General features: G+C 48.5%; 11 protein-coding genes across 11 annotated transcripts; 6 read left to right on the top strand and 5 right to left on the bottom strand.

Moving 5' to 3' along the window:
* Nucleotides 1-1,580: 1,580 nt before the first annotated feature.
* ACHE_60840A (histidine phosphatase family protein) lies at nt 1,581-2,574 on the top strand (the record flags this gene model as incomplete). The annotated part of the gene is made up of 4 exons (XM_043282058.1): nt 1,581-1,616; nt 1,670-2,017; nt 2,069-2,228; nt 2,285-2,574. 4 exons carry the CDS (start codon nt 1,581-1,583, stop codon nt 2,572-2,574), a joined length of 834 nt encoding a protein of 277 aa, XP_043139476.1.
* A 4,500-nt stretch (nt 2,575-7,074) lies between these two features.
* ACHE_60839S (uncharacterized protein) lies at nt 7,075-9,324 on the bottom strand (the record flags this gene model as incomplete). The annotated part of the gene is made up of 4 exons (XM_043282057.1): nt 7,075-7,483; nt 7,540-8,717; nt 8,773-8,990; nt 9,045-9,324. 4 exons carry the CDS (start codon nt 9,322-9,324, stop codon nt 7,075-7,077), a joined length of 2,085 nt encoding a protein of 694 aa, XP_043139475.1.
* A 2,711-nt stretch (nt 9,325-12,035) lies between these two features.
* ACHE_60838A (serine hydrolase domain-containing protein) lies at nt 12,036-13,529 on the top strand (the record flags this gene model as incomplete). The annotated part of the gene is made up of 5 exons (XM_043282056.1): nt 12,036-12,456; nt 12,501-12,932; nt 12,989-13,066; nt 13,124-13,399; nt 13,456-13,529. 5 exons carry the CDS (start codon nt 12,036-12,038, stop codon nt 13,527-13,529), a joined length of 1,281 nt encoding a protein of 426 aa, XP_043139474.1.
* Nucleotides 13,530-13,945: 416 nt separating this feature from the next.
* ACHE_60837S (aminotransferase class IV) lies at nt 13,946-14,950 on the bottom strand (the record flags this gene model as incomplete). Its single annotated transcript, XM_043282055.1, has 1 exon — nt 13,946-14,950. One exon carries the CDS (start codon nt 14,948-14,950, stop codon nt 13,946-13,948), a length of 1,005 nt encoding a protein of 334 aa, XP_043139473.1.
* A 426-nt stretch (nt 14,951-15,376) lies between these two features.
* Nucleotides 15,377-16,628, top strand: ACHE_60836A (FAD-dependent oxidoreductase; the record flags this gene model as incomplete). Its single annotated transcript, XM_043282054.1, has 4 exons — nt 15,377-15,405; nt 15,467-15,603; nt 15,648-15,865; nt 15,915-16,628. The coding sequence occupies 4 exons, from the start codon at nt 15,377-15,379 to the stop codon at nt 16,626-16,628; spliced, it is 1,098 nt and encodes a 365-aa protein (XP_043139472.1).
* Nucleotides 16,629-17,029: 401 nt separating this feature from the next.
* On the top strand, nt 17,030-18,981 carry ACHE_60835A (uncharacterized protein; the record flags this gene model as incomplete). Its single annotated transcript, XM_043282053.1, has 7 exons — nt 17,030-17,202; nt 17,256-17,415; nt 17,484-17,706; nt 17,762-18,050; nt 18,111-18,405; nt 18,457-18,812; nt 18,861-18,981. 7 exons carry the CDS (start codon nt 17,030-17,032, stop codon nt 18,979-18,981), a joined length of 1,617 nt encoding a protein of 538 aa, XP_043139471.1.
* A 65-nt stretch (nt 18,982-19,046) lies between these two features.
* ACHE_60834S (uncharacterized protein) lies at nt 19,047-21,329 on the bottom strand (the record flags this gene model as incomplete). Its single annotated transcript, XM_043282051.1, has 5 exons — nt 19,047-19,806; nt 19,860-19,987; nt 20,042-20,319; nt 20,385-20,705; nt 20,771-21,329. 5 exons carry the CDS (start codon nt 21,327-21,329, stop codon nt 19,047-19,049), a joined length of 2,046 nt encoding a protein of 681 aa, XP_043139470.1.
* A 439-nt stretch (nt 21,330-21,768) lies between these two features.
* ACHE_60833A (uncharacterized protein) lies at nt 21,769-22,224 on the top strand (the record flags this gene model as incomplete). Its single annotated transcript, XM_043282050.1, has 1 exon — nt 21,769-22,224. The coding sequence occupies one exon, from the start codon at nt 21,769-21,771 to the stop codon at nt 22,222-22,224; it is 456 nt and encodes a 151-aa protein (XP_043139469.1).
* A 448-nt stretch (nt 22,225-22,672) lies between these two features.
* On the bottom strand, nt 22,673-23,630 carry ACHE_60832S (SDR family NAD(P)-dependent oxidoreductase; the record flags this gene model as incomplete). Its single annotated transcript, XM_043282049.1, has 4 exons — nt 22,673-22,857; nt 22,915-23,213; nt 23,275-23,514; nt 23,566-23,630. The coding sequence occupies 4 exons, from the start codon at nt 23,628-23,630 to the stop codon at nt 22,673-22,675; spliced, it is 789 nt and encodes a 262-aa protein (XP_043139468.1).
* Nucleotides 23,631-24,104: 474 nt separating this feature from the next.
* On the bottom strand, nt 24,105-25,262 carry ACHE_60831S (alpha/beta hydrolase; the record flags this gene model as incomplete). The annotated part of the gene is made up of 4 exons (XM_043282048.1): nt 24,105-24,682; nt 24,739-24,743; nt 24,795-24,994; nt 25,047-25,262. The coding sequence occupies 4 exons, from the start codon at nt 25,260-25,262 to the stop codon at nt 24,105-24,107; spliced, it is 999 nt and encodes a 332-aa protein (XP_043139467.1).
* A 511-nt stretch (nt 25,263-25,773) lies between these two features.
* On the top strand, nt 25,774-27,305 carry ACHE_60830A (flavin monoamine oxidase family protein; the record flags this gene model as incomplete). Its single annotated transcript, XM_043282047.1, has 5 exons — nt 25,774-25,786; nt 25,839-25,907; nt 25,961-26,107; nt 26,160-27,010; nt 27,063-27,305. 5 exons carry the CDS (start codon nt 25,774-25,776, stop codon nt 27,303-27,305), a joined length of 1,323 nt encoding a protein of 440 aa, XP_043139466.1.
* Nucleotides 27,306-27,627: the final 322 nt, after the last annotated feature.

Below are 27,627 nucleotides of genomic sequence, written 5' to 3'. Positions count from 1 at the left end.
TTGGCCTCCACATCCTCTGAGCATGAGGCCTTTTGCAAGAGTGCCCGGACCAGGTAGCTTGCCTTGTCATCTGTGGAGATATGGACTTGGTCTCCTTCTTTTAAAGGGGAGATAGGTAGAGTGCCTTCAGTTCTGTTCCACTTCACTGCGTTCGTTGAACACATCCTTTGGTTCCTCAAATTCGTCAATCTTTGAGCGCCAGAAGTGGCGTTTGCTATGCCGGACAACGCGGCGGAGGACCCGTTTAGCATCCCCAATATCTTCTGACGTTGAAGTTGGGTCCCGTGTGACCCTTCGGAGGGTCCTGACTGCCCTGGAGCAATCTTGGTTCCACCATTTATGTCCGCAAGGGCGTGGATACACCCTTTTTGTGGAGGCCTCCAGAGAGGTGGAAATCGCCTGGGTGATGCTGAAAGCAAGCTCATCTAGTTGGGAGGGTGAGGGAGAAGGGGGAAGAGTAGAGGCTATTCCCTCCACGATCCTTTTTTCCTGACCAACTGTTCTGAAGAACGCGTTCTTCATGTTAGTACCTGTCGGAATATAGAGGTTCCTTACCGAACAATACCAACTGATGCCTGATTGATGCCTCACTGGTATCATATGGCGCAAGCAGCTTATTCACTCCTTTGCCCTTATTGCTGTTCAAACCGCACATTCGCTTAGAATACTCTGTTAGGTAGCCTACGGTCTTATATAGGATCCTAGATAGCTTCATTTGCACAAATCAGAGACCTCGACCATATACGCTTGATACGTAACTAACGTGATCGGACACCGAGCGAGCGGTATCAATATCCCATATAAAACAGCAGTTCTCAAGGCCCCAGTTTCCCAACAACCATGGATGTAATACACATCAAATCTCAAATAATAGAATGACAGTATATGTTCCATACATATATGAAGTGAACAATCAATTCTAATACGTATTTCTCAAGATAATATAAATTACAGCTGTATTTTTGGTATTTATAAATATCCCAGCGTCTATGGCGATAGATGAAGTCTAAATCCCAAAAGCAATGTGATATACTCTTGAATACACCCTATATATGCTACCATGATTTGGATATACTCTTATACTAAATTTTGGCGCAGCTGTTTAGTCGTCAAAAGCTGCCATTTTGTATGGTATATAGACACCGCTCGCTCGGTGTCCGATCACGTTACTTTCGACCCTGACTAAGCCGCATCTCCGACAGTACCCAGCGGGACACGTGTCTCACCGCCTTCGCTTTCTGCCCGGTAGTCATATAGTTAGTTAGCCTAGCCGATAGACCATCGGGGTAAAACATGGAGGGGTCTGCATAAAGTTGGTAACCTCGTGGAATGACCCACCCGCAGGTGTTCAGGTCACATATACTGTGATCCGAGAATGGCGGGCAGCTGTGGTCCGGCCTGAGTCAGAATCGCCTCTGGGGATTTCTCACTCTCGCATCGTCCCTTTCTTTCCATACTCTGGTTATATTTCTACCAGAACAGTAGGTTCTTGAGGATTACATTGCTTTGGGGGATTCTTCTCTTGAATACTTAAATCCTTGCTTGATCTCTTCATACCCCGCGATCAGCCCCTCACCAACATGCCTCCCGTCATCCACCTAGTCCGCCATGCGCAGGTACCTCCCTCAAATATACCAAAAAAATCCACAAAACCAACCCGAAGCAACAGGGCGTCCACAACCTCACAAAAGCAAACCATGCAATCCACGACCCCTCCCTCACCGACCTTGGCCACGAACAATGTCGCACCCTTCGCCACGCCTTCCCCTACCACGAGCGCATCGAGCTCGTAACCGCCTCTCCGCTGCGCAGAACCCTCTACACAGCGCTGCAGAGCTTCGAGCCTGCCTTTGAAAAGGGCGATGGCGTGAAATTGATTGCGTTGCCGGACGTGCAAGAGATCAGTGACGCTCCTTGTGATACGGGGAATGATCCAGAGGTTTTGAAGAAGGAGTTTGTGGAGAAGGGGTTGCCGGTTGATTTGAGGTTGTTAAGGGATGGGTGGAATAATAAGTCTGTGCGTTTTACCTTTCCTGTGAGAGGGTGAGGGGAAGCTAACGGGTAGTAGGAAGGTCGCTATCAACCCACCAACCAGGCAATCAAGGATCGTGCGCGCGATGCGAGACGGTGGTTAAAGGCCAGACCCGAGAAGGAGATTGTCGTGGTGACGCATGGTGGTTTCTTGCATTATCTCGCCGAGGACTGGGAGGATAGCTCTCAGTACCAGGGTACGTCCCGCTTAAAACCCCAATACCAAATGCACTTTCGCTAATTGGCCGCACAGCAACCGGCTGGGCCAACACGGAATACCGCACCTACGTCTTCTCCGAAGAAGAGCACAAAGACGATATCGAAGGCTACGCGCTGGAAGGCGACAACGCAACTCTCGTCGAGACAACGGAATCCCGCAACCGTTGCGGAAAGGACGGTCCCACTCCCCACCGCGAGTCCCAGAAGACTCTGTACAAGCTGGCTACGCAAGGATGGGAGGACCAGGGGTTGCAGCTTAGTACGGTGGAGAGAGAGGCTGCGAAGGTGCCTGGTGGGAAGGAGGTCGGTGGGGTGAGGGTATAGAGTATAGAGAGTTATTTTTGGTTCGTCTTCAACAGGAGCTGGGATAATAGAGATGGTCGATAATAGAATAAGACAATATCTTGTTAATGCGAGTCTTATGGAGGTGACCTATTTGTGGAGGATTGAAGCAGCCAGGATAGAAGATGATACGATTGACCATTCCAGCACGTAGGAGCGGTGTTGTGTGCGTTATGCGATGGTCAAAAATCCGGTCACATCCCTGGATCTGTTGGATGTAGTATTTAAGTGACTTTATCTTGCTCTCTCTCGCTCGTTGTCGTGTAGGAATTTGGCAGTCCATTTGTAGGTAGATAGATGGATGATGCTTGGTTTTCGCTACAGTTAATCTATTGTACATGGAAAATATACAGGATGTGTGTAGTCAGGTGACCTGAGCGACAAAGCAAGCATTTTGCAAGCAGCGATTTAAGACAAAAGCAATCAGAACAATCATCTAAACAGCATCAAGCCATCCCGGCGCCACTCCATCGCTTTATGTTCTAATTTCCTGTATCCCCAATGGCCGTTTTAGCTGCATCTAAGCTTACAGCTAGCGTCTTGGCCATGGCACCTATAAAGACAAAGTGTGCGTAGACCTCGGCAGGCCCATGGGCTACCCACAATGGGTATGCCCATACCCATCCATGGGCGGGTAATGGATAGCCTCCGGATACCCATGGGTGGGTAGTTCGAAGCAGATACCCATAATGGGTACCCATTTGACCCAAACTCTAATCAAAATAGAAACATCTTTGACTTGCATAACTTTATGAATTTGCTAGTAACGCCTAGTAATCTCGAGTATTATCCTACAGTATGTAGGCTTCGTAATAACATAATCCATGACATTACTCTATTTACAAAGCCAATAGTATTCAAAGTCATCATCCTCACGGTGAGGCTTTTTGCGGTTCCTTCCTGAGCTCCATATTTGCGTACTCTCTCGCTTTGGCATTGTAGGCAAGGGATGATCACCATCATCATCATCATCATCATCATCATCAAGCTCATGGTCTACCTCACCTTCTTGCTCAGAATCATGGCTTTTACGCCGTTTCCCTAAGGCACGCTCTCTTGGTGCCATGAGCTGCGCATTGACAGGTGAGCTCTCCTCATTATCACTAATTGGATCAATACTATCCTTCGTCTACTGTGCATCTCTTTCCTCTTCTGCTGCTTCTCGCTCTTGCCATGTAAGAAGCTTGTCTAAATGTGCTGTGCCCCTTCTACCTCAAACTTAGTTGTACACATAAACATCATAAGCTCCTGGATTGTCGAGGCATTCAGGGAGCCACGGCAGTAATGACAGATATCACATGCAGAATTGGAAAATCTCTCAACACCAGCACCAGTGGCAGGGATTGAGAGAACATCCCATGCAAGACTAGCAAGTACTGGGAACTCATGTTCATGGTCTTTCCAGAACACTCGGGGTGCAGTGGGCAGTGGACTGTCACGGTGCTCTACTAGGATAATGGAACGTCCAACTCATGGGTTCTACCTAGGTAGCTATCGACGAGAATAATCAACATGAGGAAGGAAGAAAGGAGGTAACGCCATATTTATCAACAAAGCAATAAAGCAAACAACCACACCTCACGTGATAATCAGCCAACGTGACCAGGCCGTCACATGGACCTGCTATAGTATTAATAAAGGACTTTCTATTATGATGTGAATACTTACTGCTTCCAAGGTACCGTGCAAGCTCATCATTCTGGGATGAAAATGATTCCTGAGACTGACTAGAATTAAGAAGAAGTCCAAGCTCATCATCCTGTGAGGCTGATGATGGAATATTAGAAGGCGGCTGAGTTAGTGAGCCTCTGTTTGTAAGGCTTAAAAAATCAGCGATATATTTTGCACCAGTTCTTCTTTGGGTCTTTCCATTCCTTCCGAGTGAAATAGTGGAGCAACATCGACCTATATAAAGATCCCCTGGCCTCGGTAATCGGGCCGACTATTTGTCCGATAGATCCTCATCATAATCTAAAGTAGATACTGAATCTGACGCCACTCCTCTGCATCTAATTTTAGATGAGGTTGTCCATATTCAACACAATACTCATTAAATGTTGAGTGTAGTTGCTTGGCTCGGCGAAGCATCAAGAATGTGGAGTTCCAGTGGGATTGAACATCTTGAATTGGAACAAGCTTTGGCAATTCAGACTGCAGGCTTTGGAATGCTTCCCAATGCAGCAAGGCGCTCTCCGTCTTCGTACATACATGTCGCTTTGTGCACCTCCCACCCAACGTTAAGTTCAAGTCTGTGCCCATCGTGTGCCAGGGGCTTTCCTTCTTATTTGCAAGTGAAGGGGATCTGCTGCTAAAGCTCTGCGGACCCTTCTCCGGAGTGAATCACCACATCCTTTGGCAGTAAGCAGGGCAAGAACGCCGCCTCCTCGGTTCGTGAGCTATATCCGGGTGCTTATCGGTCTGAAGTAAGCTCATTATCTTCAAAGGCTTGGTTTTCGAACGAGTCAAACTGAGATTCGAGGCCGGGACCGAGAGGAGAAGAGTGAGATTTACTCAAAACATGATTTCCTGGCAGCTGGTCTCTCTCTGGGGATGCGCGTCCGGGAGATGATGAGGTTGAAAGCATTTGCGGAATGGAGAGAGTAGATCCCTGTATTGATGAACCAAAGACGTGCGTGACAATAATATCTAAAACGATGTACCAATAGAGCAGGTTTGGGAGAATGCGTAAGCATGACACTATCAGTTGAATCGAATAAGTGCGTGTATGAATGAGCAGCCAGGACCCGGTAGAACTTTTTGCCTTCTACAAAATCCAACTGCTTTGTTCTATCCAGTTTGGTACACAATTTGAACAGGTTGAATATCTGACTAGTGCTATGATACGTTGAGGTCGAGTGATGCTCCTATGATAAAGTGTGTTTTCTTGCTTCAATTGAGATAATCAATTTTCAAAGGCAAGTAGTTCTCGTCGTTTGGGAAATGGATCAATGCGCACATATATAGCAACCACAGCACTATATACGATACTGTTCGTCATGGAAGCGCGCAAGAGCCAAAGGATGTATGGACCTTGCATTCGTGTTACAATATACGTTGAATAAGGCTAGGTTAAGAGCTGCTGGCATGGACCCTTTTATCGGAAAGTGACTGCTGAATGGCCCAATTGCAGGCCGCTGCCGATTAACACGACCTGGTATGTTTGAGTGCATAGGCTGACTGGAATGCGCAGATAACAGCATGGCTAATTGACTAAGTGTCACTTTGAAACCAGCATAAATTGAGTCTAATATGTATCTCAATTTCAGGGATCTTGATTAGATCTCCATCCTCACTTACATAAATGCCTTTTCTGTATCAAAATGGCTTGATTTCTACAATGCCATGGGTTTCGTTTTAATTAATTTCCGAGCTCAGACATTCATCTGTGTGGTATGAGCCTAATTAAAGCAACGGCCGCTTGTCATTCGAAGCCCGTATTCCGGATTTGTCATGCGAATTTTACGTACCACATGCTCAGCATATCTGAATCAGAAATCATTCGTGTCGCCATGTCGCTTTGTTGTTTCAGGACTAGCAAGCACGCCATGAAGCTAGTCACTAGCATCGTAACTGTGACGTCTCACGCAATGTATAAAACTTCGCATCTTATCAGAAGTCAACGGAGCACAAAGGACTACCTCCACGACACCATCATTGGAAACAAGAGAGGTGAAATATTATCGAATAATGCTGGGATCAATTACTGGTATGTCATTAGTTCAGGCATTACGGACGGACTCACCTTGTCCGTTAATCATATCTTGCATATGTGCTACACTTTCCCTGTCGATTTGCTTGTTCCTGCCTTGAAATGGCTGGCTGCTCGGTCCAATTTCAAGCCATAGCGGGCTTATATCTTATTGGGCCTTAATTATTAGACCGTGTTTTCGACATGGCTGGATGGACAGGCCAAATGGATCACAGAGTCGTTCGGATAGACTTGATTCATTCCTCATATCGATAATATTCTGTTGGATCCGAATATTCTTTCCATTGCGCTTTTTTCCCACGCTAACATTGCTGAGGGATCTCCCAATTCAGCGTGGCTTATCTCCTCGCAAAGCCTGGATCGGTGATGGCTGCGAGAATTCGGCACATCTCGTGAAGAAAATGTCATCGCTTTCGGGTGGCGGCTTTAACGTTAGAACCTTCAGTAGATCCTTGGATTTGTGTTCATCCTTTTCCCAGTCATCTAATGACTTGCTTTTCGCGTAGAAACGAACGGAATCAAACAAGCATGAAGCTAAATAAAGCATGCAGAGCTATCGGTGACTGTCGAAAGTGAATAATTCCAAAGAGAAGAGGAACAAGTAATGAGAAAGGGGGTGGCTAGAGCAGAGTCTGATGGAAAGTGAAGGTTTGTTTGCTTGCCACTGGTGGCTTTGTCCGTCACAGCCTTGACTTAGCACCAAATCAAGAACAATTTGAAATTAGTTGATGAGCAATAAATTTTATATGTACAAGCTCTCGGCAATATTATCTCTATCGATTCCCATAAACAGACGCCCCCGTTTGAACATTTTTAATAAGCCCGGCCTCATGTAACTTCGTAACCAAATTCTGAACCATGAAATCACATCCATACCCAGCAACAATATCCACCCCATAAGGCAAAGCCTCAATCTTCTTGCTCGCGTCAGAGACAAGATCTGGAAGAGCGATTTCACCCAACGTAACCGCGTAGTCTGGGAGATCACCCAGCGAGGCTAGACGGTTCGGCAGAGCAGCGGTGTTTTGCTGCGGCTCTGAAGAGGAGTCGGTGATTTCGGCGCAGGCTCCTTGGTTGGCAAATTCGGTGCAGTTGCAATTGAGGGTTGTGTTCAGGGTAGTGACTTGTTCTTGAGCGGAGGATAGTTGGTTGGTTAGTTGGGAGATGTAGGGGTTGTTTGTGCTGTGACATGAGTTAGCTGGGGGGCTTTCGGTATCTGAGATCCGACTAGGACTTACTCGTCAGAAACGTCCGGCTTGTATGATTGGGAACCTTGCGGATAAGAAAAGTACAAGAAGATGGAATCAGAGCAAGTTTCCTCATCCGGCTTGAATACATTTTGAGAAATCCACTTAGTGAAGTGCTGCTTCTTCCTCAGATCCTCCCTGTGGATATCAGGGGACATGGACCCATTAGCTGTCTGCCAGCCCTGAAGCGTGCTAGGTACCATGTAAGGATATTTTCCGCCGTGGCTCTTCATGTAAGTTGAAAGGTAATCCTTGCCAAATGCAATCCATTGCTCATAACTCGTCAGGTTGCTGTAAAGATTCGAAGTCAGGTCTCTCAACGTCGTGTTCCCTGTGTCATTGGAAGAAGTCCAAAGGTCATCAACTGATAGACTTGTGGTGTTGCCGTTTACCAATGAAGCAAGGGCTTCAGTAAAATTGTTCAATTTTTCAACCAGCTTCGCAGATCCAGGACCAATGAGTTCATTTGGTGACAGCGCACTCTGAACATCACCGGCATTGACGTAAATTTTCTTCGGGAACTTTGTGAACTCCTTGGCAAAGCCCGAATACAACACCTTGTTGATTTCCGACCACACCCTCGGATCACGAGCCAGGATGCCGCTAGTATCCATTGAATTCGATAACACGAGAGCGCCGGTCAGATTGACTGCACCATGGGAGGGTCTGTTTCCATGAACGCCGTTCTGCGTCGCCGGACCGCGGATGGAACCACCAGTGTCACTACCCATGCTCGCATCGAGCCATCCATAGCTCGCTACAGCAGAGCCAGAACCGCCGGAGCTGTCACCAGGAGAGTTATATCCATCTCCGCGAGGGTTAAAAGGAAGGAGGTAGTCGATATGTTCGGTGACGTAGGGTCCTGCGAAGGCGAACTCCGACAACTTGTTCTTTCCGACGACGATGGCACCCGCATCAATGAGCTTCTGGACGGCAACTGCTGTAGCGTTCTTTGGCTTGCTAATCTCGAACAAGGCACGGTTGCCGCCGCTTGTCTTCATGCCCTTGAGGTCGTAGAGGTCCTTGACTGCAATGCGCACACCTGCCAGAGGCTTGGACTTGGAGGGAGTGAAGTATAAGCGAGACGGAACAGCAACGGTCAAGCCACCAGCCGATTCCGTTGCGACACGAAGGTTGTGGTGGACTCCATTGGGGTCTTGGTAGGAGGGCTGCATGTCAGGTTAGTACATATGCAGTACGTATGCATAAAGGATGCCAGCTTACCTGAAGAAATGCTTGGCTTGTGTCCGGATACAGCCTATACGCCTGATACACCTTACCAGTGTACTTGTGGACAAAGTATGGTCCCTGAGGGACGCTTTTATTGGCAGTGGTCTTCCCTGTACTCGTGAAGACGTTGTCAACGGGGCTATCTGGTCCTAGCGAGACTGTAAGGTTGTTTCCGGAGGAGGTTGCATTCAAAGGATATTGCACATAAAGAGCTATATCATTGTCAGCAATAGGACAGAGAGCACGCGCTGTCAGTATTGACTTACCATTTGTAAAAGCCGGCGTCCAAACGTCATCCGCCCACCGGAACTTATCCAGCGTAGCTTTGATAGACTCCGTGCCTCGATTGGTCGAATTGAGATGAACAACAGTCAGAGGAATAAACTCCTCGTCCGAGTTCACGAGGCTTTTCTCCCATTCCGAAAATGACCAAGCAGGTTGAGGGGGCAGGAAATACTCGTGGCTCCCGAGTTGAACGTGCCGCGAGACAGAAGCTGCCCCGACTAGCCCGCAAACCCAGGATATCGCCAACCCAGCCACAAGCATTCGAGATCCCATATGAAATGACTAGGATTTGAATATGCTTTCTTGGCTTGTAGCCCCCACGACCGGGGGGTGGTCATTGTCTTTATATATTCGATTTCAATCCTCGAGTAGCGCATCATTGCCCGATGTAGATAAATTACTTAAGACAATATTCAAGTCTCGTAACATGACTTAGAGCGGCCTGAATATGGATGCCTTCAATCCTTTGCGGCTCCATAGCTGCATAAGAGCTGTATATTGTCGAATCAAGTAGGCTGAGCGCGCCCGATCTGGGCGGACACGAGGAATATCGTTTGCTCGTTGTTTTGGACCCCACTGGAGCCTTATTCGACCCTGACGAACCAGAATTCGACAACTCATGGTGGTCGTCCGTTCGTGAGAATTTAGACCCTTTTTCCTTTCGGCATCGACGTATGCTGAATTTGTTGTTGTTGGTGTTTGGACAGCTGTATGGTGGGCGGGGAGCTTGGCGTTATGCCGCAGGACCCGGGTCGGTCATTTACTGCGACTTTTTCTTCTTCGATTGACGTGTTGCCTTTCGGTTAGATGGTAGAGAAAAGAAAACTTGGCTCCGGACGACGTCTGTCGGGTTCAGTCGTTCCCTCCCGAGTGCAAAGTCTCGGGCCTGGAACGGGGATTTTGCTCAGAGACTGAACTCGCCCAATTGGACTGAATAATTCCTCCGGCCATGCATCGGAGGCTTTGGATTGGCTACTGGCGGATCAGCTTGGTGCATTTGTTAACAGAAGTTGGCATGAATGGGGCCGTGGTGCATGTAGATCGTCTTACTAGATGGTTCTTGAAGACTATCACCGAGATGTAGTACCATATGCTGCGGTCTATTGAGATCGACAGCCTCAAATTCTTCTCATCTTGTGAATGATAAGGAATAGGTAGCTGGTCCTTCACGGAATGTCTGGGCGATCACAGCACTCTCCCAACCCGCTTGACGTCGGGGGTGTGGGGACGACAATGTAGAGGACGCTACTACGGTGGGCTCATATATTATTCACCAATTGCTTCTGGTCCTGTCCTCCAAGCAGAATATGTCCGTATCAAAGACTCTGTCTCATCCAATTCCATTTCCCGACCTGTCTTGCCCTGCTTATACTTCTTCTAAACAGACCTGCAGCAGGTCCAATTGTCCTAAAGTGCGACATCAGCATGTAGCCCCAAACCCCACAATAACGATATAAAATTGATACATAACTATATGACTGCACATACACCCCTTTGCACCAAATCCTATTCCAATTCAACACGTTAGTAAATCTCCTTCTCACCGAATTATTTCGAAAAGACTTAACCATCCCTCCGGGCATTCAAAGGTAAAAGGCAGGCAGATAGGTAGACAACTATTATCACCTCCCTGGGCCTCAGGGGTAGGTACGACAATGAAGTTACTAGATATAAAGACTAATATAGAAATGCAATGACTTGGAAGTGCATGTTGCTCGCTTGTTTGAATGAAACTGGGAGGGGGAAGAGAAGGCGGGTTATGGATGGGATCTGAGGAATAGGAGTTCAGGCTTATTTACCTCTGGATTCATATGATTATTCTCTTTTCTTTTTGCTTTTACATGTTGCACCACGAAAGGTATGATTTTATAAAGCTGGTACAAATCGGCACATATCAGTCGGCACAGCAACCCGGTCACGGCTGATAGATGTATACTCCGATCAATGGAATATGGATTAACGGGGCGCTCCGACGCGAAATCTGCCGGTATAATGCCGTGTATGACATTACCTCAGAATATTGTCATCATAAAAGCAAACTTTCCACCATCCAGTATCGTCTCGAGACATTTTCATCGCACTTCCTCATAGACGTATCCATAGACAACGACATATTTGATCTCTTTGCCGAGATCACCGGCTCCGGCTCAAGGCTTGCAGCTCAATATTTGCAGCTAGCCGACTTTGATGTACTTCGAAAACCTGGGTGTGTCTCTGACAGACGACCCTGAGTTTCGAAGAAAGATAGGTGCCACTGGTTTCAAATCTGAAGATGATACAGACGATACATGTCCCAAACAGGATATCTAATATACCATCAAGAGAGTACTGGTATCTTGGTGAATAATCACTGGACATAGTGGCCTATTAGGCATTCAGGATCTCGGTTGTACCATTTTTTGTTGACAACAACCTCTTGCTCAAGCATGTTAGCACACCTCTCTCTTTCGCACTATAGAGTCTGACCAATTCATAATTCGGACCCACGCAAATGGGAAGTCAAATAAAGGCGTATGCTTGGCGCCTATGGATAGGAGGGAGAGTCTCTAAGTATCTTCGCGAGATGTAGCATCGCGAGACTCTCATGTATATTTGGGGGTAATTTATGGAGAATTTGTCAGACATGAACATCATGCGATATGACATAGGTTTTGGGAAGGAGGCATTCGCAACTCATCTGGAGAGAGAAAGAATAAAGAGTATGTTCACCAAAAGGGACACTAAAAAACCTCGTACTGCGTGGATGCGGTCCCACAACGCAGAGTGACCGATTCTCAGTTGCCGAATCGGGAAATTATGTGTCTGCTACCGCGACTTCGCCGAGCGGGGTGGCAGGCAATATCCCGGGCCTGGGTACTGGGATCTTGATGCAGGCATCAAATACTGATCATTTCAGGGCTATTTTGAAAGATATATCCAATTTCACTTCTAACAATCGAGAATCCTTGAATCTACCAATTACCCAAGTCATCATGGTCCAACTGCCTGTCGCACTCACATCTGCCTCACGGGCAGTATTAGACAAATCCACGTCGGAACCAGCCCCAAGCATTCCTGGGCTTGTCTACTGCGTAGTAGATCGACAAGGTGAAGTTCTCCTCAGCCATGCGTCGGGCAAGAGGGGCCTAGACAGTCCTGAGCCGATGACACTCGATACCACGTTCTGGATTGCGTCTTGCACCAAGATGATTACTAGTATAGCCTGTATGCAAATGGTAGAACAGGGAAAGCTTGCTCTGGACGATGTTGATCAGGTTGAGTCTCTGGCTCCCGAATTGAAAGCTGTCCAGGTTCTTGAACGGACCTCGGACGGAGGATTCCGTCTGGTGCCGAAGGATCGAGGTATAACACTTCGAATGCTCATGACGCATACCGGTAACGTGCCATCTTCAGGTCAGTATACCCAAAAAGAATACATAGCTGACTTGACACTACAGCTGGTTTTGGTTATGCCTTCGAGGACCTGAAACTTCGGGACTGGTCTCGCCCAGTTGGGCTCGATGACTTCTCCGGCCATGCATCAGACGTTCTGGATCGGCCGTTGGTTAACCAGCCCGGCACGAAATTTCAGTACGGGGTGGGCATGGACTGGGCCGGCGTGCTTGTGGAGCGTGTTAGCCAGATGTCGCTTGAAAAGTATTTTCAGAAGTATATTTTGCGGCCCATCGGAATTGACAACATTACATTCTTCCCGACTTCAGAGATGATCAATTCTCTAGCATACTTGCACCAGCGGTCTCAGGATGGAAGCCTGAGTGTCACTGATCACCTGCTTCGATACCCGCTTCTGCCGTGTAAGGCTAACGCAGAAAAGGATCGCTTCTGCATGGGGGGCGCTGGGTGCTTTGGGAAGCCCATCGAATTCTGCCGTATGTGTCCAGCACTCGCTCTAATAACGAGAAACTGACCCTGTTTCATTGCACAGAGCTTATAGCGACACTTCTCAATGATGGCACCCATCCACGGACTGGAGTGCAGCTTCTAAAGCCAGACACAGTACGAGGTAGATATTTAGAAAACTTTCTATCCGAATGTGTTTTTCTGACTTACGTTTAACTAGGAATGTTTACCGATCAAATTCCTGACAAGCCACGATATTGCAACGAGTATACGCCGTCCGGAAAACCACTCCTAGCCAACCCCTGTCCCTTGGTACCGTGCGACGAGAACCTGACTGAAGGATGGGGATTGTCCTTTTCAATTAGCCATGAAAGAAGTCCAACGGGCCGGGCTGCTGGATCGGGATCATGGGAGGGGCTGGTAAACCTGTTCTGGTTCGCGGACCGGGAGAACGGGATTGGAGCTATTATTGCGTCTCAAATATCGCCATATGGAGGTATGCAACAGTAATCAGATAATGATAAAGATGGCATACTGACACACTGCAACTAGATCTTCGAGTGTTGGAATGCATGGAGACTGTGGAGAAAATGGTTTATGATGCAGTGGCCTGTACGCATGAGTAACAAGTTAGAATTCCGATGTAGATATTTTGCAATGTGGTCGTCTGTGTCGGCTTATAGCCGTTCTCTCGCATTCAACCCTTGCCCATCGTGCAGCTATACAAACCCTTCTGGATGGTTTTCTTTATAATAGATGGTGTATAAATACAGTCATGTTACACTCCTGTACTTTAGGTCTTCGTCTAATCCAATTAGTTCTTTCATTGCCATCAGCCCTCTTCGTGAATGCTCCCGCCTATTGCCTACAGTTTGTCTGCCATTTCATACGTTTCGACCTCGGAAATACAGTGGTACTATGACTTTCGCAACGATTTATCGAAAATGAAATTTAAGTGTTGAGCAAACAAAGGAAATGCATTCATTGCGAGGCATCTAAATCATACAAATATATGGTTATCGCTAGAAGTCTGATTGAGCCATCACAGCTTCCCAGCACCATTCAATGCCCTTCCGGATTGCGCATCCTCATATTGGACCTGGAAGCTGAATTGCGGATCGTAGTGAATGGCCCAATATCCATCCCAAATCGCCTTGGTCACCGGACCAATCCGACCACCGTTTATCGGACGGCCATCCAACGAAGTAATAGGCATGATACCTCCCGCCGTCGTAGACATGAATATCTCATCCGCCTGGTACGTTAATTGGACAGGAACGACCTCGACTCGAATATCGAAGCCTCGGGCCCGGGCGACGTCAATGACACTCTTCCGCGTCACTCCTTCCAATACCCCGCGGTCCGGGGTATACAGCACACCGTCCTTGACGAGGATGATGTTAAACCCAGAACCCTCGGTGAGGTTTGTATCGCCGTCCGTAAGGAAGGGGTACGTAGCACCCCGATCCGAAGCCTCGAACAGGCCGCGGACCAAATCTCCCCATTGCAGGTTCTTAACCGTGGGGTCAATGGCACCGGGGGGCACCCGGCGGACAGTGCGAGTAACCACGGCACTGCCGCCAACTCGCTGGACATCTGGATCCATGACCCAGACATAAGGCTGAACAAGCATGTACAGACGATTAACGATATCCTCGGGTTTGTTGCCACGAACGCCCTTAAGTCCACGCGTGACTATGAGCTGCACGAATGCGTCACGGATTCCGCTTTTGGAGACCATTTCGACCAGGATGCGCTTGACTTGCTCGCGCGGGAGGGGGAGTCTCAGACAGAGCTTCGAGCAGCTTGTTTCCAGACGGGTAAGGTGGTCGTCGAGGCGGAAGAACCGCCCATCCCAGACTGAAGGGACGTCGTAGGTGAGGTCGCTGCGCATGAAACCTTCGTCGAGCATTGGGATGCGTGCTTCGGCGAGGGGAAAGTACTCCCCTTCAATCCAGGCGATGCCTTTGGTGAAGGGGTTTGTGCTCGTCTGGAGGATAGCTTGGCGGGCAGCGTAGCTGGCGAACACTTTGTCCATGGTAGTCATGTTGACGTGTGTATCTGGTAGATGTACGTGGAAAAATGAATTGCGATGCTCGATTGGAATTTTCATGAAGTGGTGCTCGCTTTTAAGTATTATGATACGACTGTCTATGGGGTATTATCTGGGATCACCAATCGCATTTGTCTTCCGCCGAGAACCACTTACAGTATTTCCCTAATAGGCAGCTGAGTTTGCACCACGCTACCTTGGTTCATATCGTTACACTACTCGGTTTCCTATAAGGGAAGTTGGTGTAAAAGCAAGGGACAGCCGTTCTAGCCAGGAAAAGTATTGAAGATAATATTCACGACATCCTGGGAGTGTATACAGTCGTGGGTTATGGATGTATGATCAAAACGGCGCTCTTCAAAAGCTCGAGGTCCCTTGAATCGCCCTGAATAGAGCATGAGACACCCCGAGAAAAATACCATGGAACAAAAGAATGTGGTCGTGATAGGGTAGGAAGCGCAATTCCATACGATTATTTCATCTTCGCACATAAAACTAACCATGATATAGTGCCGGAGTTGCCGGGCTTACCACGGCTCTCCTCCTGTCGAAGATTCCTGGCTATAAAATTGTTGTCGCCGCCAAGCACATGCCCGGAGATTATGATATCGAGTATGCATCGCCCTGGGCGGGAGCAAACTATTCCCGTATGTCCTCGGAAAGCACATGAGTGAATCCTGATGCTAAATAGGTCTACAAAGCGTCTCTATCCGTGGCACTCCAGCCGCAGAATGGGACAAACTCACTTGGACAGTCTTAGAGGATCTAGCGCGAAACCATCCAGATACAGGTGTGCATTTTCAAGAATGCGAGATTCAAAGTCATGCTAAAGACGTCGGTACAACAACTGCAAAGTGGTTTGCGGAATTGCTATCCACTAATCCATGGTTCAAGGATGTGGTGCCGAGTGTAGGTGGTGAATGGAAGCTTTTGTGCTATTGAATTCTGACTGTATTAGTTCCGATCACTTCCTCAAGACCGGCTACACCCCGACTTTGATTCCGCTACTGCTTTTACTTCGTTCTGTATTAATACCGCTATATATCTACCATGGCTTGTTTCCCAGTGCTTGAGACATGGGGTCATCTTTTGCCGCGCTGTCTTCGCACATATCCTGGATGCAGCCTCTCCGTCCTTCCACCCATCCGGCCGGGTTGACTTGGTGGTGAACTGTACAGGAATTATGGCCTCCAAGCTCGGAGGGGTTGAGAATAAGACTGTGGTGCCCGCCAGAGGTCAGATTGTGCTCGTCCGAAACGACGCTGGTAAGATGTTGGACGTTTCCGGGACAGACGACGGGGACGGAGAGGCCTGCTACGTTATGACGCGCGCAGCCGGTGGAGGTATAATTCTGGGAGGGTCGTACCAGCTGGGTAATTGGGGGTCACAGCCTGATCCAAACCTTGCAATAAGGATCATGAAGAGGGCTGTGAAGATGTGTCCGCAGTTAACGGGCGGCCGTGGAATCGAGCATCTCGATATCATCCGCCACGGCGTCGGATTGCAACCTGTACGAACAAAAGGTGTGAAAATTGAGAAGGAGCGTATTGGGAATATAGCTGTTGTTCATAATTATGGGGCCGGGGGAGCCGGATACCAGTCATCGTATGGATGTGCCCAGGCAGCGGTGGACTTGGTTGAGGAGGTTCTGGGAGTGCGACATAAGCTTTAGCCAATCTACTCAATAGTTTCCAAATATGGATATTTTAAATACCTGCAGATATGACCAATTCCCCTCTGTACTTGTCCCTATCTAGCAACCGGGCCCGCAAATCGAATCCTGTCAAACATTGGCTACTAGGGCTAACGCGGAATTGAGTACGGCCCGTTCATCCCCGCATTCCCCTCAAGATAGGTGTACTATCTTGGCTCATCCTTGCAGATAAGAAGATAGTTCTTCTAAGTCTCATTGGTCGTCGCCATCCGCATTGCCAGAACCCTAAGACAACTGGCAGAGGTCGGACAGACGGAGATTGCCGGCGACATTGCTAGAACAAGGGATGACAAGAATAAAAGGGACCCTCATTACCATCCGCGTATGGCCCCTAGTGCCGCTTGTTTTTACATGCAACCATGACATCCTCAATTGCACACAACGAAAAACGCACTCCCGATTCTACGTCCGGTCAAGGAAAAGACCTCGGAGAGGCAATTGACCTTGACGACGCAGTCCTCAGAGCTCAAGGCCATGTGGCAGAGTTGGAGCGGTCCTTCTCGTGGGTTGGAGCCATTGGTTTGGCCTACAGGTGTGTGCAGCAATCATGAGGCCAAGCCTCAACGCTGTCTAACGCTTGCCTAGTATCGTGAATTCCTGGCTCACATACGCCGTGATCTTTGGTATGAACCTCAAATATGGAGGAGGTCAAACAGCAGTGTTTGCCCTTATAGTAGCCGCTGCTGTCCAGTGGATTGTCTTTCTCGGGCTGGCAGAATTGTGTTCAGCCATGCCATCTTCTGGTGTACTACACTACTTACCCTATCACTACCATGGATCATCAAGACCTACGATTATTGATCATTTCTACAGGGACAATACCACTTTACTCACATTATCGCTCCTCGATTTTCCAAGGGTTTCGCTGCTTTTGCTGTCGGTATCATAAACGTCGTGGCATGGTGGATTAACACGGCAGCTGGAGTATTCCAGCCTGCAATTTCAGCTTTCGGTATTGCCATGCTCTGGTATCCCGAAGTCACCGGAGAGCAGTGGCAGGTTTATCTCTGCTATTTGCTGGTAATGATCCTGACACGTCCGTCATTCATTCCATCCTATTTCATACTCCTGAGAAGTCTGACAAGGTCCAGTAATTCCCATCTTCACAATTCCCAAAAAACGTCTCGACTACATGACCAAGGCTGCCATGCTTCTGTCTATCCTGGGATTTTTTTTGGTTATTACCGTGTGCCTCGTGATGGGCCGAGGTCATTACCACCCTATCACCGTTATTGAATACCGAGGGGCTAGTGGATGGGGACCAGGTCCGGCCTGGCTTATGAGTATAGGCGTGGGACAGTTTCCTTTTGCTGGTATCAGTGCGTGTACACACATTGCTGAGGAGATGCCGCGTCCTGGTCGGCGTTTACCTCGTGTGATGTTGGTGTTGACATCCCCATTGCTGTAAAACTTGTCTAACTGGCTCCTACGTGACTATAGTAATATGACAATGGCCATCGGCATCTTGACGGCAGCACCGTGGATTGTGATCATGACCACCACGATTACAGACATGGAAGCTGTGCAGAATGCATTCTCCCCCAGTATGGAGGTCTTCCACCAGGCGACGGGGAGTAAGGCCGTGGCTACATTCTTGCAAGCATACCTCACCCTTCTCTACTACAGTAAGATCCAATACCCTGGTGTTAGGAATCTCTCTCACAAATTGAATACAGCTTGTGTCCCCAGTCAATGGATCACCTCCAGTCGAATTGCATGGGCATTTTCTCGAGATGTAAGTGCGCTCCGACCAGCCGCAAAGACTCCATAAATAACCAGGCAAAAGCATGGGCTCCCCTTCTCTTCATATTTCAATCACGTCGACTCCAAGCGCCATTTTCCCGTGCGCACGACATTCCTCGCAGTCGGATTCTGCGTCATCTACGGACTTCTCTACGTCGCCTCCACAGAAGCGTTCAATTCAATCGTCAACACCGCCATTCTCATGGTGAATATTACATACACTGTTCCCCAGGGTATACTGGCCACCTGTGGTAGAAAGCGTCTTCCGCGGCGGTCGTTTAATCTGGGGCCGGTTGTTGGGTACGCAGTCAATGTGTTCTCAGTGCTGTGGTTGATTATCAGTGGGATCTTCTTCTGCTTCCCTGCGACAAAGCCCACGTCTCTTGGGAATATGAACTAGTCAGTAATACTTTATCCCTTGATGTGAACTCTAGCTAATTGGTATAGCAATTCCGTGGTGATTTCGGGCTTGTTTGCGGTGCTTCTGATTCTTTGGATTGAACGGAGGAAAAAGTTCAAGGGGCCGGAGATTGACCTGGATACGTTGAATGCCAGTAATGTTCTTTAGGATAAATGTCGAAGGCATGCTTGTATGTGCATTTAGATGATATTGTATGACTTAAAAGCTGTCTTCTAGCCAAATAAAAATTGCATGCTCACATTCTCCCCTATAGCACCCTTTGTCTTCTCATCCACAACTAAGCCCCACCACTTACCTCCTCCCCAAATATCCTCAAGCAATGCCGGTACCGAGTGAAACATATTAAATCGACTACGCTTGCCCCACCAGTGGCAATATCCTCGGACCAGGTCTTGCATATCCTCATCTCCTGTCTCGCTCCCTGCGAGGAAGACGGGCAGCAATAGTTGTTTTTGCATTTGTGACGTCCGTCGACAACACCGAACATGGTTCAATGTGAGTCTCGCAAGTTGTTTAATTGAGCGAGGCCTTTTCTGGGACCGGTCCCATCTAAATATCCGTTCGATATATAGTAGTAATGCGTGGCGCCAGGCTTCTGCGACGTGATGACGATCCTGGCGGGCGTGAAAGGCCGATTCGCCATCTCGCTCACTTTTGTCGCTATCATCATAGCTGTCATCGGTGGCACTGTACTCGGGAGCTGTGAAGGAGAAATGTTTCCATGCTCGAAGCTGGGATTCTATCTGAACGACTGGATTAAGGTCAAAGGTCAGCCATGTCATGGAGGATGCGATTTCGCTCTGCTGCGCCAATTGGGCGAGTTTGAAAATGTAGATAACTAGATCGCTTGGACATCCTGTCAGGTCGTAAAATGACCATCTATCATTTTTCTCTTCTCTTGCAACGTGGTCTAGATATTGTTGCGAGAACACGGTCCCTTGACGAGATACTAAGGCTAGGGTTGCATCCCACCTATACAGTGGTTAGGTCACTAGAGCATATTCTTGAGAAGGGGAACAGCATACCAGAGCATCATAGCTACTTGTGACCGAAGGCGAGCATTGTTCAAAGCGGTAGCACCACCACATGTTTCAAGGATGGACCGCACGCGGCTCAAATGAGTCGACCATCGACCAGACGCGGAGATGGTGCACTTACACAATTACCGTCAGCAAGTACTGCATACATAGAGCCAGGCAAGCATTACATCAAGCGTGAAGAGGATTAAGATCGGATCTAACAAAGTCAATCCTCTCCTCGCAAGCTGGTCGATTTTCAAAGCAGACTCTAATAGTTTCGAAGCTTGGCTGCGATGTTCCCGCTCTTCTGATGACCAGGACCCGGTAAGCTGACTGAGGTGCCGGCAGCATAGGGCAAAGATAGAATGGAACAAGACCCGAGGTGCCTGGGACAATGGTTGGCGAAAGCGGAATGGGTTCAACTCAGTATCCGAGGTTATAGGGAGGACGCAGAATTCGGAGTCATCTAAAGCAGGGAATATTTGTTAGAGTCGAACCATCCAGCAGGACCGAGAGTGCGTCAATACGTACACATTTGCAATAAAGCGTCACTCTGGCTCCCCACCGGGGCACTTGGCACCAGCCTAGCTCCACTCCCAGATGCCACTGGAGAACGCTGAGTCGTCAATACACCCCCTCCCTCAACAGAAGCTTCGCCCTGGTGTACAAGAGATGCTAGGGCCTCCGGAAAAGCGTCCGCTGGTAGTCCTCCCGGGCCGGTTAGCGATTCTGCGGGGTCACGGTCCATCGTTATGGGGTTGTGGACTGATGGGGCGGAGAGCTCCGGCGGCAACAAGGTCGCAAAGTAGTCGAGCGAAGATGACAGATCAAAAGTGTCATTCAAGAAAAGCGCTGCTCACTGGTCAGCAAGTATACTGATAAAAGTGGGCAATTTCTTGACGGAGGACTGTGCACACCGTTGCCAGGATCATCAAGCCATTGCTCGGAAGCAGCAAGAGATGCCAGTTCAGGAAATGGATCAGCCTGCTGTCCCCGGAGGAAAATATTGTCTAGATTAGTCCCATCCAGCGCTGGTAGGCAGTCTTCCGTAACTGCTTCCGCCGCCGTCACAGGCCCGGGCGTGTTTTCCTTGCGTGATTGGACAACCTTCCGTCTCTTTCGCGTCTTATTGCCATTCAGCACAAACCTAAAATTCCGGGGATTGCTATTAGGTGATGTAGTATCTCCATGTTGGGAAACGGAGGACCTCTGCACATCATCTCCCTCCTCTGGAGCAGTCCTTAATGACTTATTTCGGGATGTCTGGCCTAGCCATGTGCGTCTCTCGTCCCAGGATAAAGGCATTGCAAAGCCACCACATTTCTGGCCTTGGTCCAGACAAGTTGTGCATTGCGGACGCTGGCGATCGCATTTGTGGCCGTTAGAGGCGCAAGTGTGGCAGTCCATGGCGGCAAAGGCCAACGAATTGGTTCTCTTTCCGAGTTGGGAAGTAGAGTGTGAGGCGTGGGATGACATTTTGAATCTGTCTTAGGAAATTGCATACATCTGTGGCATGAGGTGTGGGAGCCTAGAGTAATGGGGACAGTTCGAATTTAGAGCGGCAAGTGTCTACTCAGTTTTCCTAATTGGGCAACTGAGTATGCCCTCTTTTTCGTATTACGCAGGCAACGGTGAGTTATATTACAGTCATGCTGTCTTGAGTTGACCGCAGGCATGCGGGGTCCGGGGAAAGTCTTGCCGTTTCCCGCCAGCGTGCATATGATAAGCGACATCTCGGTAAATTTTCGCTAAAATGTTCAATTTCCAAATGGGGAAACTAACTATTCCGTGCCACCGAAGTATGTCCATCATATTCATGTCGACCCTTATATACCATAGAATGGAGAAAGGATGACCCAGCGGCACCTCAAACCATCTTCCGGTTCTCCATAATTGACACACGCTACCATTCATAATGCAGCAAATTACATACAAGCACCTCCCCGGCCCCGTGGGCGACTGCCTCAAACCAGCCAGCTATGCCACTACGGCTACAGTTCCCGTATCCCCCACCGCATCCCTCGTCTATACGACCGGCCATATCGGACTCCGACTCGACACCGCAGAGCTCGTCCACGAATCGCTTGAGGCAGAATTTAAGGCTATTTTCACCTGTCTGGACGCGGCATTGAAGAACGCCGGTGCCATTCGCGGCCTCGCGCAGGCTTATCGGTTTACAAGCTACCTTGTCCGAGCAGAGGATGAGGCCGTTATGCAGAGTGTGTTTCGGCGAATGGCTCCTGGTCATACGCCAACCTGGTGCAGCGTTTTGGTCAAGGAGATCAATGTAAAGGGGATGAGTGCTGAGATTGCAGCGGAGGGAGTGGTTTATTCTGGTGATTGGTGCTCTTGTACTTTGCCCTATAATTGAAAATATATCTGTATAGCAAATGTCGATTAGGATTTTGTATATCTTGCACATTTCTCTGTATATCATTAAGCGTTAACTCTTCGCCCTGAAATAGCACTTGTCGTAGAAGCACTACAAAGACTTCAGAGAGCCAATATCTTTGAAACATGAAAAGCATCACCTGCAGAAAAGCGTTGAACGAACTCTGGAGAATGTTAATAGGTGATATGGAGGAACAAGTAGAAGAAAATTAAAACAGATGGATGATGGATGAAGCTAAAGAAGGACCAAGCTATCTTTTATAGACAAGACAGGTGACAATATTGTCTTCATCCTCACTATAGAAACTGTCTTTTTGCTTTGTTGTCTGTATAAATCTTTGGACAAATGAAATCGCAAGACTCGCATAAATTCAGGGCTATAGTTCATCAAAGTATGTACATGGCAAGATTGCCGAATCCTATATACTCTAATTGTACAGCCCTCCATTGGCCGACAGACAAGCTCCTGTGGTCCATCTTGCATCATCACTGCACAAGAAAGCCACCAAGGGCGCAACATCATCCACCTCACCCACACGAGCAGCAGCCGGAGTAGACTCGATCATCGGCTGCATCTCCTTGATGAACTGCTCGTCGCTCTGGAACCATTGATCTGTAGATATTCATGTCAGCAACACAACCATATTATTTGACTCATTTGAAGACGAACCGGTAGCGATAGGTCCGGGATTGACGCAGTTAACGGTAATGTTGTGAGACTGGCCCAGCTCCTTAGCCCAGACACGTACCAGGGCTTCGTCGGCGGCCTTGGTGGCGGCGTAGACAGTTTGGCCGCTTACACCCAGACGGGCTCCAGCCGAAGAGATGAATACAATGCGTCCTCCCCGGGCAATGTGAGGAACGACCGCTTTGGTGAGGAAGATGGGGCCGCGGACATTGCAGTTAAAGTGCTGGTCGTAGAACTCGGGAGTGGTGTCCATCAGATTGGCCTCCAAGCCTTGGGCGGCGCTGTATTCATTCTCGTCAGCTATGTATTAATCACGCTAATTATTCTTTCTGGGACACGCACTTGTGGATGAGAATGTCGATCTGGCCCGTTTCGCTTATCTTCAATGCTGCATCCACGAGCAACTGGATTTCCTCTAACTTGCTCACATCTGCGCGGCACAGAATCGCCTTCGTGCCGATCTGGTTGTTGATTTCGTTCACGACATCTTGGGCACGCTTAGCGCTGCCATCGGTCACGTAGTTGACCACGATGTTTGCGCCTCGTTTGGCCAGAAGAAGGGCGATGCCCGCACCTAGGCCCCTAGAGTATTGGTGAGTTATGATTCTCGCATGCATTGGATTACATGCTTACCTAGAGGCACCGGTGACAATGGCAGTTTTGCCCTTGAGTGACACGCCGGAGAAGTCGGGGATCATTGTGTGGGATTGTAGATTGTGTGCTGCGTAACTATATATCGTGTTGGTTGATTGCCACTTAACTCTTTCTGGGAGAACTGAGGGAACTATATACCACCATTCTATTCCCCTCATCAACAGAGCACTGTCGCAATGGAATGAGTGCATGGAATACAAAGTATGGTCATGAGATGCTCGGTAGAACTGTTTATTACTCCATTAGGAAAGTAGGGACTTTTCCCTATTTAGGCAACTGAGGCTATAGGCACCACTTATTAGATCAAACCTCAATTGCCGAAGTTTCACTTTTCGATTCTCGTTTGGTTTCTCTATCTTATTTGACAATTACATGAGATGAATCAATTGTCCGGAGATTCGCCGATATCATTTCATATCAGTTCAAGTCTTCGAATTGTGGACCATTGTGGATTGTTTTGTATTGACAGTCTCTAACAACACAGCTGAACATTTCATGATTATACTACGCTCATGTATCTACAAATTTGCACTCGACTGCTTCAACCACGCCGCGGAGATCCTCGCCAACCTATCCCTCAACCAAGGCGTCTCAAGCGTGGCACCCGCATCAAAACCATGATCCCCGTCTTGAGTATACAACATAACTGATGTAGTCGGAGCCATTCTCCGCAAAAACTGTACAAATTTTCTCGACCCCTCAATGGGGACCGCGGAGTCCTGTTCCCCGTGGAAAATAAACATAGGCGGAAGTCGGATGCTCTTTCCGGCAGATAGTAAATCCTCGATTCTGTCCATCGGGAAAAGATATTTGTCCTCTGCGCCTAGAACATCCAGAAACAGACCATTTTGGACGATGGAGAATGCTAACTCAAGGCGATCGGGCGGATCTACTGCTGTGATCCAGGTCCCGGTGTCATTGTTGGCCGTGAGGTGGTCCATGAGCACACTCGCGGGGATGTTGGGGACATGGACAATTGGCTTGGAATATGATTCGGTGTAGAATCGAGAACGCAGGTCGAGCATTGGATATGCCGCGATCACGCTGTTGATAGCCGACGGGAAGGTGATCGCTAATTGAGTGGCTAGATAGCCTCCTATGTGACTGTCATGAGCTGCTCATCGCAAAATAGCACAACGAAAGGAACCATACCGGCACTTTCCCCTATTAGCAGAATAGAACTCCGATCAAGACTTATCCCATCGTACCCAGTCTGCCGCAGGATCCCATCCACAGAGGCTGTATTTCGGAGCCAGTGCCAGAAGTCATGGATGTCATCCAGGATATCTCTCCCTGTCGCTTCTGGGAGAAGTCTGTAGTTTGGGGATATGACAACGGCCCGGTTTGCGATGGCGTAGTCGAGAATCCAGTCGTTGAACCACGGTGCATAAAGGCTCGATCCTGTTACCTGCGGGCTGGTCAGCTTCATTCGCATGCGCTTATTGGAAAAGATAACACACCAGAAATCCTCCATGGATACGGATAATGATCGGACAAGGTCTTGATATTTCGGTGTCGGCAAGAATCCTGGGAACCAGAATATCCACTGCTATGTGGGAATTTTCGTCCGGGGATGATTTGTATTGGGCATTTATTACTTGGAAGGCAGAGAATTTGTCGCTCCGCTGCAGAGTGTTGAGAGCATTGAGGAGATGGAAAAACTGCTGAGAAGGCATGGTTAAGGTGAAGTGATGTACATATGACACTACACTACGGAGTACAATTTTCTCTTTATATTGAATGGGCCATTCAAAAGGGCAGCGAACCAGCGTATGACCAAGGGCATCTTTCATTAAGTACCCCTGTATCTTTGTGCGGAGGTCATCCGAGGTTATGCGTTTGTTCTATTATCTCTCAAATAGGAAGGAAAGAAAAGACATCTCCATGATAAGCAACCCTCCTGAATCCCTGATATAGGACAATATATCTTGAGCACATCTGTCATCCGACTTTCCATCTTACAGAAGTCCATCCTTCACTATCGTATCTACAGCGAGACACTACTCACAATGCCAACCACTCCAAGATGGATACTCATGGCACAAACATTCCAGCACAGTAAAGAAAGGCAACCTCGAATGTAGAGGAGTCATCATACCCCCCGAGAAACGATCCGCTCCGGCCGGCCATATCTACGATGTCATTGTCATTGGGGCTGGCTATAGCGGCTTGATGGCTGCTCGAGACATGGTGGACTGTGGTGAGTTTTCTTTATTGGATTGAACTGTATACCATATGCTCAAGTGAACTAGGTTTGTCGGTGCTTATGGTTGAGGCGAGAGATCGTGTTGGTGGACGGACTTATACAGTGGAATCGGATGGTGAGCAGATGTCCTTACTGGTCTGGTGATGGTAATTCTAACATGTTATGAAGGAACTTTATACGAAATGGGCGGAACTTGGGTAACGCATCACATGGCGTACCTCTTCAAGGAAATGACGCGATACAAGATGGATAAGGATCTAACGCTTACCCACCATCGCGGATACGGCAATGACTACTACACGATCAATGTGCCCGGTAAGTTGCCCGATCCATATATGTCGAGGACTTCCAGCTCACAGGATAACAGACGCCACACCCCGAACCCTCACGCACGAAGAAGCCGGGCAGATAACCGCGCGAGCATGGTCCATCTTCGTCAATGCAGACGGCCAAAACTGCCGTGCCATCTGCCCACTGCCGCACTCGCAACTCAACAACATCCTAGTATCCCGAGAAGAAGTAGAGCGCTACGACAAAATCTCTTGCCGAGATCGCTTCGAAGAAATCAAGCATCTACTATCCACCGAAGAAGCCTGGATCCTAACAGCCCTCCTCCTCCACATCACCGGGGGTAGCATGGTAAATTCAAGTCTGTGGGATATGATTCGCTCCCAGGCACTTATGTCCTACGATCCAGCGAACTTCTCGCCTATCTGGACAACCTTTAAGCTGCGTCAGGGACAATCTGCGCTGGCTGGCGCTATGTTTCAGGATGCAGTTGACAACGGCCTTCAGTATGTCTTCCAGACACCCGTGAAATCGATCGTTGAGCGCTCGAATGTAGTCACGGTTACCACCCTCGCAGGAAGGGTGTTTCGTGCCCGCCGAATGGTCAGCACGATACCACTCAATGTCCTGCATACCATTATGTTTGACCCACCGCTGTCTCCGACACGCCAGGAAGCTATCACGATAGGGCACGTCAACTACATGAACAAGATCCACGCGGACGTCGAGGGATCCGGGCTGACGTCTTGGAATGGAATGAGATACCCCAATCTCCTAATGTTTGGATACGGTGATGGGGTCACCCCTAGCGGCCGTGCGCATATCGTCGGATTCGGGAAAGATGAACGTGCCACGTTCGTACCAGAGAGAAATCCGGAGAAGGCTGTGGATGCGTTTCAAAAGCTGCACCCTATGGAAGTGAACAAAATGGTAACCTTCTTCCCCGTCTCCTCGTGATGGTTTATGCTAATAAAGCTGGTAGATCTTCCACAACTGGAATACCGATCCGTGGTCCCTCGGTGGACCGGCATGGTGGCCGCCTGAGTTCATGACCAAGTATCAGGAGGAGTTGCAGAGTCGGCACGGGCTTGTTTTCTTTGCGTCGGCAGACTGGGCGCATGGCTGGCGAGCGGCAATTGATGGAGCATTGGAGCAGGGATCTCAGGCGGCTTTGCAGGTTGTGAAGGAGATTAGGGAGATGAGGGGGGTTATGGCGAGGATTTAGCTGTGCCGCGAGTCTACCAAGTTTTATCAGAATGTCTAGCTCTCGAGAGTACTTGGATTGAGTTCCTGTGCGTTAGTTGCAGTACTATTCTTCCGGAGTCAGCCATCTCGGTGGGTATCCGATATACAGCCTACAAATTTCCCAAATAGGCAACCGAGTCTACATCGGGGAATCGTCGGTGTCAGGTGTGCAAGTACTATGAGATAGACAATGTACTTCTAGATATCACCCATCCGGCAATTGAGTGTATACTGAAACCACCATATAAACCACCTTCCCCTCCCACCCAACTCTCAACATCTACAATACCAACACCAGCATC

This window comes from Aspergillus chevalieri, chromosome 6, assembly GCF_016861735.1.
Source record: "Aspergillus chevalieri M1 DNA, chromosome 6, nearly complete sequence".
Classification (NCBI taxonomy): domain Eukaryota; kingdom Fungi; phylum Ascomycota; class Eurotiomycetes; order Eurotiales; family Aspergillaceae; genus Aspergillus; species Aspergillus chevalieri.
This window is presented reverse-complemented; position numbering and strand designations above follow the sequence as displayed.